This window comes from Blennius ocellaris, assembly GCF_963422515.1.
Source record: "Blennius ocellaris genome assembly, chromosome: 10".
Taxonomy (NCBI): Eukaryota; Metazoa; Chordata; class Actinopteri; order Blenniiformes; family Blenniidae; genus Blennius; species Blennius ocellaris.
In genome coordinates this window covers 10,021,017-10,033,534 of record NC_137659.1, presented here as the reverse complement: position 1 = coordinate 10,033,534, position 12,518 = coordinate 10,021,017, and the positions used below count along the sequence as shown (strand labels likewise).

At 45.3% G+C, this 12,518-nt stretch overlaps 1 protein-coding gene across 3 annotated transcripts; it reads right to left on the bottom strand.

Moving 5' to 3' along the window:
• Positions 1–51: 51 nt before the first annotated feature.
• On the bottom strand, positions 52–11,289 carry cc2d1b (coiled-coil and C2 domain containing 1B). Of its 3 annotated transcripts, none has more exons than XM_080503228.1 (26): positions 11,216–11,289; positions 10,798–10,901; positions 10,586–10,721; positions 10,062–10,165; positions 9,663–9,764; positions 8,911–9,057; positions 7,789–8,131; positions 7,554–7,672; positions 7,084–7,156; positions 6,762–6,839; positions 6,374–6,519; positions 6,179–6,251; positions 5,907–6,046; positions 5,700–5,829; positions 5,400–5,572; positions 5,188–5,313; positions 4,825–4,883; positions 4,579–4,695; positions 3,942–4,015; positions 3,156–3,214; positions 2,986–3,037; positions 2,752–2,851; positions 2,547–2,637; positions 2,309–2,431; positions 2,145–2,192; positions 52–1,861 (listed from the first exon to the last, which is right to left on the bottom strand). In XM_080503228.1, exons 2-25 carry the CDS (start codon positions 10,861–10,863, stop codon positions 2,181–2,183), a joined length of 2,643 nt encoding a protein of 880 aa, XP_080359354.1. In that variant the 5' UTR covers positions 10,864–10,901; positions 11,216–11,289; the 3' UTR covers positions 52–1,861; positions 2,145–2,180. The 3 variants fall into 3 exon arrangements, with proteins under 3 accessions (XP_080359354.1, XP_080359356.1, XP_080359355.1); XM_080503230.1 differs by having other exon boundaries at positions 5,700–5,823; XM_080503229.1 differs by having other exon boundaries at positions 8,911–9,054.
• Between the last annotated feature and the right edge of the window lie 1,229 nt (positions 11,290–12,518).

Sequence of the window (12,518 nt, the reverse complement as noted above, 5' to 3'; positions counted from 1 at the left end):
TGTTGTGCTTGTTTGTGAGATGGAAAAGAAAAAAAAAAGACACAACCAGGATTTATTTATTTTTTTAATAGTACAATTTAAAGCAGGAGAAGCAAATTCAGTCCACAAGACTTTATAGATTATCTTGAAATATACAAACGTGACATCATGGATCTCTGTAAACACACCCAATGATTTCAATCTGCGGTTTTCAAAGTGTGAGAGGGGCTTTAGTGCAAAGTAACGGGTGATAACGGCTGAAGACGTTTCTTTTATTGCCTTTAGATATCGATTACGAAGCACGTGCTCTTACTTTGAAAACCTCCGATCCAAGAGACAGAAATGTAACGACCGCGATGAGGTTTCCCTGTTGGCTCTGTGGAGATTTCTTTTTCTTTCCATGGCTTCTTTTCTGAACAATTATTCAAATTAAAGAAACTCAAATGACTCTTTTTCACTTTACCTGAGGTGGAGAAGCAACAGGAAGATTTAAGATAAACTCTGAACTTTGAGAAGAGATGAATCGGAACGTTTTCCTCTCTGAAATGCATTTAGTTTCACAGTATTAACCTTCCATGAGCAAAAAAATAAAGCGACCAGCGACATGGCGGCACATGAGTCCAAAAAAAAAAAAAAAAGATTTGATGTGAGAGGAGGTTTTGAGTGAAGTCACCTTTTAAAATGCATCTGAAATAGTTCAAATATTAAGAAAATCATCCAGTGAAACTATTTTGGATTTATTACATTTTTAATTCAGTGTATTTCTGAGCTGTGGAAAAAAAAAATCTGTTTGTTTATATATTTTTTTTACCTGAAGATATAAGAAAATTAAAACAAAAAACCAAAACCTTTCACCATTTTTAATTTTAATAAAAAAAAAACTTTTCGTATAATTTCCCACTTTATGGCTTCTCGCATACTAACAAAATCTCTACGTTTTTACAAATATATATTTTTTTAATATATTATTCAGCCTTTCGTACAAATAAGTTTCTCCTTTACTTCAGCCTCTGCTGGTTTTTCCTCATTCTGGATGTTTGCATGTTGCGTTTGCGTACAAACAATCACCAGCCACTTTGTTAAAAACACCCGTTTGATATCAGAGGCTCATCAACCAACCAAGAGGCTGAACGAGAGCTCGTTTTATCACTTTGTTGAAAGGTGACGTAGAAATAAAGCAACTTCTAGGATCATATGCATCTGATGACCGACGTGTTTTTTCTTAGGAGACTCTGAGATGTTGATGCGTCTTTTGTTTATTTTAGCATAAAAAAGGCGAAGCGACTCGCAGATCCTCCGAGGCGAGTTCCGAAGGTGAAATCTGCCAATAACGAGCGCCGCAGACTCTTTTCTGATGAACCCTGGGGAAGCGGCGGGTTCCCGGACCGATTCTGCAGGTTTGTGCTCGACAGTGTAAACAAATGAAACTATCAGGAAGGAGGACAAGTTTGCGCTTCAGTGAACACGCTGAAAACAGGAAAAAAAAATGGAGTGCAGTTTGTACCTTGTAGAGCATCGTGTTCTTTCAAAGCAGCCGCTGAAGCTCACGTTGGACCGCGTGGAGACGCCGCCCTGCGTTGGGGGTTTTCGGCGGCGGAAGGCGATTTTCAGATATGCAGGATTTTACAGCAACAGTGATTACTTTGGTATTAGTGCCTCGGCGCCGAGTAATGGGAGGAGCACGCACGCCATCTTGGTTGTGTTTACGTTATGTTACCAGGCAGCGGGACGAGGAGTCCCCCCCCATCCCCCCCACTTCACGTCGTGCAAATGTGCAAAAGTCACAAGCTCAAAGACCTGGAGGTTTGACTCCCAACGTCTCGCGACACATCCACGATCTTGATTCACCTTCTCTTTGTCCGCCACCGAGTGTCTTTTGAATCTGGAACGTGAACAAAGCTGCAGTCAAGACGATTGTTTTTGAACTGCCGACAAGACAATCTCGGGTCTTTTCATTGAGCGCAAAGTTCAATGACTTGTGTTTTTAAATGAAATTAAGATGTGAAGGAAAAGCCATGAAAAAAACAGAGTCCATGTCTCAGGCATCGCATTGTATTCTGCACTTTATGGAGTCTTAACAAAGTGTGATGGTGACAAAAGTCCTGGCGGACAAAGACAACTTTACGTCGAATTAAAAAAAAAAAAATAAATAAATAAAACTTTACCCTCATCTCGTCAGTCTTGAACTTTTCCAGAAGTGTTTAGATCAGAACCTTTGAGACAAACAGAATCGGGTTAACCGGACAAACGTTTCCCTCCGCTAGCGTGGATGAATGACGACACGAATGATTCGCGGCGACATTTTCAGAGGAAGCCGTCTCTGGTTTACCTGCGACGGGTCGATGACCAGCCAGCGCTCGGTGCTCGTCTGCATGTCCTGACCGCTCAGAGGCTCCCGGAGTCGAACCTTCACCTCGACGCGACCGCCGGTGGCTTTCCGCCCGTCCATCACCTGCGGGCCGAAAAAAAAACCCCACCACCACCGTGTTGCCTTTGAACGTCTTTTTTTTTTTTTTTTTTTTTAATGCCTTTGTTCCCGTTTAACCCGCCGCCGTCGCGTCTTTCACCTCAACGATCTCCCTGATTTCACTCTGCGACTCCAGCTTGTCCAGCTTCACCAGCGCCGAGCCGATCGGCTTGTCGCTCCGCAGGAAGCCTCTGAGAGGAGAGAGCGCCGCGGGGGTCAAGTCGGAACCTCTGAACTCCGCGCCGCTACCGAGGCCTTCTTTCAAACACGCGATTCATTTTCCTCTCCTCACGACACCGACTCACCCTCGGTGCAGCAGCTCCAGCTTCAGGCCTTTCGACGCCACCAGCCTCCTGAAGCCTCGGTGGTTCCGATTGACCGCCAGCGTGAAGCTCTGGTTGTAATCTGGTCAAACGGAATAATATATTTGAAGATTTGAAGGGAGGAGGACACAAACTCCCGGTGGTCTAATAATGTTATTTTCTGCGCCGCCGTGGCGGCGAGACATCTTGGAAATGGGGCGGGTTTCCTCGCCTCACCTGGGGAGTTGGTGTTCTTGATGACGGCAGTTTTGTGTTTCTGTGGCTGCTCCTGAGCGCACACAGAGGAGGAGAGTGAACTTTTTTTTTTTTTTTTTTTTTTTAAGGGGAAGGAATCATTTCAGCGGGTGGCGGAGGAGAAGGGGATGCGAGGCGTTCCAGGCTCTTACCGTACTCGGGAAGGGAAACTCAAACTTGACGAAGGCGTCCAGGTCGTTCGTTTGGATCCCTGCGGGGAGGAAAGAGGAAAGAGATGCTTTTAAGACTGCAGTGACAGAAAGCGGTGCAGTCGAGTCTGAAAATCGCCACTTATTGTGACACGAACGAGGACATTTTCATTGCTCAGCCTTCAATGTTTTCAATTTTTGTCAATTTAGTCCAACGCCGTTTTCATTTCACTGTCAAATTGTTACAAAGCTCGAATGATCTGGTCGCGCGTGTGCATCTTATAATGGAGAGCAGCTCTGAAAACAACAACAACAAAAAAAGTTAATTTTAATTTGCACAAGCTTTTAATCTGGTGACAAGAGTTTACCCCCCCAAATAATTCAGAAGCAATATCCATGTTTTTACAATCTCTCTACCGCCCTCTATCAGTGAAGCGTGTATAAAACACCTTCCTTATTGATCCATAGTAAATATTTATTTCCTCTCCCCTTCATACGAACTGTTCATTTGTCACACAGCAGCTTTATGTGCCTGTCAACATTTAAGACTTGTTTTCTGTGGAGAGTAGTAGTTTGATTCAATCCGACAGGCGAGCGGGTTGAAAACACAACTTAACTAATCCTCTTAAAGATCATTTATCTGAACTACGACCTGAACCTCACACTGGTTTGCGTGTTTGTCTGGGATCAGATATTCCGAGCACAAACATTTGTGGGGGGTTTTTTTTGACCGAGTGCGTCGGATTGATTAGATTCTCGGTCTGTGGAGACGTATCGGTGGGGAAATACCACTGGGAGCAGGAAGATTCATCCCCTTCACAATAACGACAACCATTTCGGTGCTGCTCAACTCTGGGAAGATCCTGGAAGACAGAAAAAAGAAGGAAATACTCTTGACTTTTATAGATATTCTATGTAAAAAAATACAAATGAGAAAGCTGGAGTGACAAATACGCCACTGCATTTTACATCTAGAGCTTGTAAACAATGAAATAATCCGTCATCCAAGTTGTAATTAACCACCACACTGAATCATTTCTTCACTTGACGTCTGGGTTGATTTTCAAGACCGCAGACACTGTTTCGACAGCAGTTTTCATCATCAATGGTTCCTTCCACAAGAGATTATTATAATCCCTAACTATGAGGGCGTCATAAAATAACTCTTTGAAATATCGGCACTCAATTCAAAATGCTGCAGTGAGAATTTTGATATTGTTTTCTCTCGATTGGTTTCGTGAAGAATCGCAAATAAAACTTTTTTTTTCTTTTCCGTCGAGACTCCAGGGTCACTTTTGGTCTCCTTTTTTTCACTCTCCATACATTCATGTCGTCTGTGCCCTCTCTCTCTCTTTCTCTCTCTCTCTTTCTCTCTCAAGAATCTGTGCATCCCGATCCCATTTGCTCGTTTCCGCTCCGTCCTTACCGGACAGTGTGAAACGACCTCTCCTCAAAGTGATGTTTGGGCGGAGGAAGACCTCTGGACTGGGCCAGCTTCAGGACCTCCAGGCTTTTCTTGCAGCTTTCTGCCATTTTCTCAAACCTGAATCAGACAGCATGCAAGAAATACAGCGTTCACACGGATTCCATTGTCACCAAAAAAAAAAAAAAAAAAGCAGATACAAATACATGTCAAAGTGTAAAATTTAAACCCTGGAGAGGCAGAGCTCACTTTGTTGTTTCGCTGACGTTCCCCAGGTGGGTGAACTGCTTCGAGTGAGTCAAACATTTCTAAAATGGGAGAAAAACAAAAAAAAACAAAAAAAACAACCCATAAGAAACATCAAGCAAGGCGCTGAAATAGCTGCGCTCAGTTTAAAGCGAGACCTTCTAGTTTACCTGAGAAATGATTTCTAAAATAAAAAGTGCTGCAAGATTTGATTAAAATACAAATAAGTTGTGGGTTAAAAGATCAATGTATGGCTAAATGTGCTGCATCTACTTCTTTTAGCTCCGAGGTTAATTTATTGTTTCGCTTATTAAAGACTTGATAACATCGTTTCTGTGTTTCAGGGGGTCGTCTTTTTTTTTTTACCTCGTACTGCTTCTTCAGGATTTTCACCAACTGGGTGTAAACCTCCTCAGCTTTCTCAGAGATTTGCACGTCGCTGTGATGGACCAGGATGAAGTCGTCCTCCTCGTCACCGGGGGGCGACGGCACCTGCGCGGGGAAGAAGGTCGTGAGATCAGGACGTCTTTGCACAAGTTGAGTCCAAGTCAATCCCGGCGGGACGAGATGGCGCTCACCGTGCTGATGTCCACAGACCTGCCGCTGCGCGCCGCCTCGATCATGGCGTCGAAGCCCTTGGCGGTGCGGAGGAAACCCTTGGCCTGCTCCATGTCGTTCTTCTGCTTGGCCTGCAGGGCTGCTTTCATGTACTGCTTCTTGCGACCCTCCAGGAACTGCAGCTGCTGAGCCGCTGCAGGTTTAAAAAAAAAAAAAAAGGAGACCCACACGCAATCCGTTTAACACTGCGGTGGCCTAAATGGCGAGAACGACAAATGTGGCTCCTCGACAATTGTTTGGTTTTACTTCAAGGCGCCGACCTGTTGGCGAGAGTCCTCCTCTGGCACTGCTCCTGTCGGGTGAAGCTGATGGAGACTTTTTCTTCCCCTGACCGGCAGAGGGGACGTCCAGCGTCGGCCTCTTCGGCTCCTCTGGATCCGCCATCTTGGACTACAACAGTAGTCAACACGTGTACGAACAGCGTGTCCAGGAAACAAATCACCGTCTTACGTGGCATTACGACCCACCTCTTCTTCTTTGCCCTCGTCGTCGTCTTCGTCCGTCGCTTCGGTCACGTCGGTCGACGCCAGCTTGTTGGCGGTCTCCAGCGCCGCGATGAAGCCCTGCTCGGCGCCGGTCGCCTTCTGACCGGGGATCGGGGGGAAACCTGAAAGACCGAAGCGCGAAATCCCTTTTTCTGGCCCGAGTGACAGACTTTTCGACAGCCGAGTGAGCGGAACCCCAACGTGCGGCGTCGTTCAGTAAATGTGATATTAATACACATAAAGAAGGATCTCACCAGGAGGGACCGGCAACTCATCAAAGTTAACGGGTTTTCCTAATTTGAGGGTACGGATGGCACTCTGGTATTGCTGGAGGGACAAAGAGAGGTAAAGGCGGTTGGGAATAGAGTATTCTATATTGAGCTTGAGAATCGTGTTGGAACGAAAAGCAGTTTTGATGATGCGGCGAAAAAAGGGGCCTCTTCTCTTACCTTGGCAATGCGGTCGTGCATCCGGGCCTTGCGCTCGTCCCCGTCGGCCTTGGCCTGAGTCGAGGCCTCCACGTACTTGGCCCGTCTCTGCTCGAGAGCCTCCAGCGCGTCTTTGGGGGCTGCGGGGCTGGACGGGACGGCCGCAGCTGAAAGAGTCGAGACGACATGAAGCGCTCAAGTCTCGCTTTGTTTTACCGAGAGCTCATAAATTAGTGTCATCACACATAACGCCGACAATGTACGACAGAAACTTGTTGATCGTGCATTTTGGGAAGACTGCCAAAAACCCTGGTCGACGTCTGTGTCTGATCAATTTCCCGAAGCCTTTGTTCTCTGCGGCGACACGTCGCTGTTTGAAAATCCTCTTCCTGGAGCTATGCAAACTTACCCGGAGCCGCTGCAGCCGGTTTGGTGACCGGAGCGTTCTGGCCCGGGGGAGATTCGCTCGCTGAAGCCGAGTTTCCGCCTGTAGCACAGAAACCATGAGCTGAAACTACAGAGTTCACAAAACTCACATCCGTCCACTTTTTTTTTTTTTTTATATATCCGCATATCTCAAGTCATGCCTTCCTGGACTGTGGCTTTTTTTTAATTTTTTTTTGTCTTTGAAAACTTCTGTTTCACATAATCGTTTCTCAGTTTCTCATTTCTTTTTTTGATTCCCTAGAAATAACAGGTGGTATGCGATCCGGGGTGATTCTCACTCTGACCTGGAGGTGGAGGGAGGCCGCTCAGGTCCACTGCTTGTCCGTTGTCCAAAGCCTCGATCACTGCACCAAACCTCTGCAAATGAAAAAAAAAAAAAAAAAATCATGAAAAAAACCAAACCCAAACATAATGATTGTGTTTGTTGGCATTCCACATTGTTGACGCGTTTCACATTCCTTGAGAGAGGAAAAAGCTGCAGGCAGAGTGTTGGGCAACAGGCTGAGACGAGTGCAGGCTACAAAATTTAGACAAGAGGCGAGAAAACCAAAAACGACGAAACCAGGAAGAACAACAACAAGCAGAGAAATTCTTCTTCAAGTTCTTCAAGGGGAAAAGGAAAACGCCTGCGTTCAAACAGAAACGCTGTGTCTTCATCCATAGAGTGGACGTCACCGATTTTAACTTGTCATATGATAAACTCGTCTAATCAAATATTCCACCTCACCCCACTTGCTCAAGAGACGAAGCTGACCTTGCTGGTCTTGAAGTAAGTCCTCGCTTGCTCCACGTCTCCCTGCTTCTTGGCTCTCAGTGCTGCCATCTTGTACTCCTTCTGCCGCGCCAAAAGCATCGTCTTCGTGGCGTCGCTGGCTGATTTTCACACGGCAGGCGTCAACCGACGGTCAAATCAAGTCAAAGTAAAGTGTGTGAATACTGTGAGAAATGAACAGTCTATATATATATATATATATATAGCTGAGACTGACCGTTGGCCTGGCGGCTCTGTGAGAGCTCAGCTGCTTCTTTACTCGGCTCCTCGGGAGTCGACAGACCGCTCAGAACGGACGGCGTCTCCGCGGACGACGGCTCTTCTTCGCTGCTCGGCGTGACGATGACCGGCACCGCAGACGGCGGCGGTGGCGGCGCAGCCGCCTTCTGCCGGGGAGGTACGGCAGGCGGCGGGACGGGCGGGGCGGGTCTCGCCGGAACAACAGCGGCGGTGGCGGTGGCGGGGGCGGCGCTCGTTGCCCCGGTGGCCACAGGCGGCGGAATCTCCGCCTCGTTCACAGGCCGACCTTTTTTCGCAGCCCCCAACATGGACTGCAACGTCTGCAAAAGAACGCCGACGTGGAAGTTTGGGAATTGTTACAGGCCAAATCTTGATTTTAAGAAAAGATGGCATTTTAAAGAACATAAAGATAAGAAAACCAACAGCCGTTGGTAAAATGGGAACATGTTGATGGCCCGAGGAGTTCCTCTTCCAGGTCTGATTCTAAGAAGTTGCAGCAATCAGACGTCAATTTGCTCTCAAAGAGACACGAAGCCAAAAAGCCAATATGAAGAAGGGCTTCTACTATTTCTATTTGTGTTTAGACTCATCCTTTGGTTTTTTTCCCTAAAGAAACCAGGACTATAATAGCTGCTGAAGAATTGCACAATGTGTCGCCTTGATGCATTTCCAAGTTCTCAAACAGCAAACGCCTCGTGTCTGAATGGGCATTGTATAAATAAACATGGCTTGTCTTATACACCAAATCAATAAACTCCCCGTTGCAGTTCATGGGTTGTAACGTATTCAAGTATTGACACTTTTAGCTAGTTGTACTACAGTCATCGAGAACAAGGCTTCAGGACATGTTACATTTTTAGAATGAATATCTATTAACAGTAACTAAAAGATCTTTTATAGGATGCAGTGCAAAAACCCCATTATGTGTAATAGTCCATAAAATACAAGAGTGATATTTCACCATTTATTTAGATTTTATGTCAAATTGCCCCCGCCCCCCCCCAAAAAAACCCCCCAATGAGTGAATGGCTCTGCACTATTTTCAATGAGAAGCTCATGTTTGCTGTTGGCGTGCATGTTCAAGCTCCACATCCCTGACCTTCAGGCCTCGGTCATATCTCCTGGCTTTGGACGTCTCGCCGGAGGTCTTGGCGTTTTGCAGGGCCGCCTTGTACATGGCTGCTCTCTCCTCCAGGGTGTGCTGGAGCGTGCCGGGGGCCGCCGACGACACTTCTGCTACCTGCTGCTTCACAACGAAAAGCAAGACAAATTATACAGGCTCCGAGAAAAAAAAAAAAAGTTGTCCGATTCATGCACCGACTGCATTTGCAGCAGATCGTCTCATCCTGAGGAGGTTTTCCTCAATTCTTACAAAGAGGTGTGTGTCAAAGGAATCTGAATGCGACATTGAATTTCAAAAGTTTACACCTATTACAAACTAAGTGGAAATCTTTCAGCATTTATTTAGGCAAAATATATTGCAACTGGTCATCAGAAGATGTTTTTTTTATTTTTCAATCTTTATAACCTGATAGCATTACGACAATTAAAAAGTCAAAAAAAAAAAGCTTAAGTTAATGGAGTTACATATCTTTTTTTTTTGTAATTAGATCAAATGTGTTTTTATCAATTCACATTTGCGTGCTGTTTTATGTTCAATAAAGAAACTCATTGCAATGCTGCAGTATTGATAAATACATTCAGCATTTGTTCTATCATAGCGAAACCATAGAAATGCAATGAGTATTATACAAGCCGCTTGTAGGGAACAAGGAAACAACTCCCTGCCGTGTATGTTGGAGGTGTCGGGTGTGTTTGGCGGCGGAACGGAGCGGTGGGTTTTGCACTTACGTGAACCACTGGAGACTCTGGCGTTTTAGCTTGCGAAGGCTCAGCGACGGTGGAGGAAACATCCTCGGCTTCCTCTCCGCCGACCACTTCCTGCAGCTCCGCCTGACGGGGAAACAGAACGTGAACTGCTTTAACGGCTCAGTGTGAATGAGAGTACTGGGGATGCTGGATGTCAGAGCGCCGGATCATAAACTGTCCATAACTATGTTCATATTTCCTTTCACTTAAAAAAAAATTTCTCAAGTACTCTGAGCTGAACTGTGTTGTTGTGGAGATGTTCTTTTACTATGACGACAACAAACCAAAAAAACAAAAAACAACCTGGAATCTCATGTTTCAGTTTGTTGGTTAACTGCAGCGAAAGAACCGTGGTTGAGACAGTACACAAAAAGGACCAACCAGCAAGTCTTCGTCATCCTCAACGTTATCGTCATCTCCGTCGTCATCCACGTCTCTCATGCACTCGTCGGCCATCCGTGCGATGTCTTCCATGGGCAGAGGACCTGGGGCACAAACGCGCTGCCGTTTAATTCCTTTTGCCGCGTTCGAGATTTCAACTCAAGCATATAGAGTTTTACAATTTGTCTTATTTAATCAGGTTATGGGTTTTTGAATCAGACACTTCCTGTGGATATAATACAATGAGAAATAATCAAATCAAATTGAATCTTCAGGGAAACAAGAGATTATAGAATCCACATACATATTGCTGTTTTGATAGCCTACCAGGGGGTAAGATACTTGTTTCCCACTGAAGCTCAGTGTACCAAGTGGAAGGAGACGGATTAATTCACTAATTTTGTGAATGGAAAAACAAACCATTCCCGATATGAATATCAGGATACTAGAAGTACTATAGTAATAAGAGTAGAAGAGGTGTGTGTCCACGCTCCTATTGTCCCATCGTGATCGGCACCACTCACTTTTCCCCTTCGGCTTGTTTCTCCCTCCTGGAGCAGCTTTGTTTCCAGTAATGGCATCAAGTTCAGCCTCCAGGTCCGGGTCGTCCAGATCCTCCTCCATACCCATCATCTCCTCGGGGTCCATAAACAGACCCATCTGCAAGCACACAGGGCGGTCAGTGAACTCAGCATTGAGCAGAGATTATAGTTGTAGTTGTTGTTGTTGTTGTGACCTGCTTGGCTGCAGCAGCTCCCTGGCCTCTGGGCTGAGCTGCTCTCTTCTTCTTTCCCCCAAACATGTTGTGTGTTTGTTTTGTTTTTTTATGGATGTCGACACCTCAAGACAATAAAAAACAACACAAAACACACTGAAGAGAATCTGCTCGGTGTCTGTGATCAGCCAGTTGAAGTCATGTGAGCGGTTGTCAGGTGGCTCCCAAACATCCAGCTCAGTGTGTGCGTGCGTGCGCGTGTGTCCGAATGTGACGAAGACGTTAGCTGAATTAGCCGCGAGCTAACCAGGTTTCCTAACGCACAAAAAAAAAAAAAAGTTACCCGATCGACTTGAAGCCGCGTGTCTGTCACTGTCGGCGAATGTTCCCGCAAGAGATGCGCGCGCCGCGAGAGGAGAGAGAGAGTGTGCGCGTTTACCTGGTCGCTCAGCACTTCATGAGGTAGTTTGAAGAGAAACAGTTTCAGTTCTGCGGTTTGACGTGGTGACGGGCTCGTCCGAGTGCGCAGACTCACAAGCAGGGAGCGTCCGGGTGGTGAGCGAGATGAGCCCCGCGCGCTGTCTGACAGGTCGACTCGCGTTATGACGGTGCAGGATTATGTGTCGCGCAACTGAATTGAACCTACATCTGATAACAATAGTAGTTTATTTATTTAACGTAATTTTCATTCCAAATCTCAAAATACTACAGGTTTACATAAAAAAAAAAATGTGAGTCAATCTTTTCCAAATATTTGATTTTAGTAGGTTTTAGAAACGTGTTTCAGCATGTTCGCATTGGTGGTTCAGTGGTAGAATTCTCGCCTGCCACGCGGGAGGCCCGGGTTCGATTCCCGGCCAATGCAACTGAAACTTTTTTTTTTTTTTTTTTTTTAATCCTCTCCATGATTAAGAAAGCAAATGTATTGTATTGTATTCTGTACAATCGGCCTGGATGGATTGTATTTTGTACTACACAATAACCTATGAAAATGTAATCTGTGCTTCATGGCCCACCACATCTACAATTCCCTCACCTATAACCCCCCCAATAAAACAATCCCAGGACTCTTTCAATCCTCACAAACAGAGAGAGAACATGCAAACAGAAAAGATTCAAACACTTTTGTCATGAGGCAATCTACCCACAACACCACCATAAACTATACAGGCTTACATTTATTTAATTGAAGGACACATTTTAAAAGTGAGTGAAATGTAAATATTAAATATGAAAATATATAACAAGTTTAAATTATTAAATCAGATGTATATTTATTGCGACAGGCACAACAGTTTTCATGTCATTTGCAGTATATAAGCCTCTAAGACAAGTCAAACTCTCGAGTCAGCTGCACTGTTGTTCATGGATTTAAAAATGTACCTAGTTGATGTGCCTCGTCGGGTCTGCTCATGAAGTCACCTTATTCACTGTGGGAGGGAGACAGATTTTATCCTCCTGATATAGAAATAATTCAGCACATTGGGGATGCCATGACCTGAGGAGGGGTTGATCCCTCTGCACTGCGGTCCTATCCGACCCAACAAATCACACCCAGTGTATTAGTGGCCTAAAAATAAAATACCTGCATGGAGACACAACTTGGAGGTACAAACATGGCCAGATCAGTTTATCATAGTGAAACAAGACTTAATGAATGTGATGTCTGCGATAAGAGGAACCATTAGTTGCATGGAAATAAACAGCAGATAAAAAAAAGTCAATGGTGCAAAATCAGAGCA

Bases quoted from the DNA above. Each gene is read 5' to 3' on its own strand.
- cc2d1b (XM_080503228.1), bottom strand. From the start codon at position 10,863: ATGTTTGGGGGAAAGAAGAAGAGAGCAGCTCAGCCCAGAGGCCAGGGA. The intron at 10,722-10,797 runs GTCACAACAACA...GTGTGCTTGCAG, and splicing joins GAGCTGCTGCAGCCAAGCAG to ATGGGTCTGTTTATGGACCC. The intron at 9,058-9,662 runs GTAAGTGCAAAA...TTCGTTGTGAAG, and splicing joins CAGAGTCTCCAGTGGTTCAC to CAGCAGGTAGCAGAAGTGTC.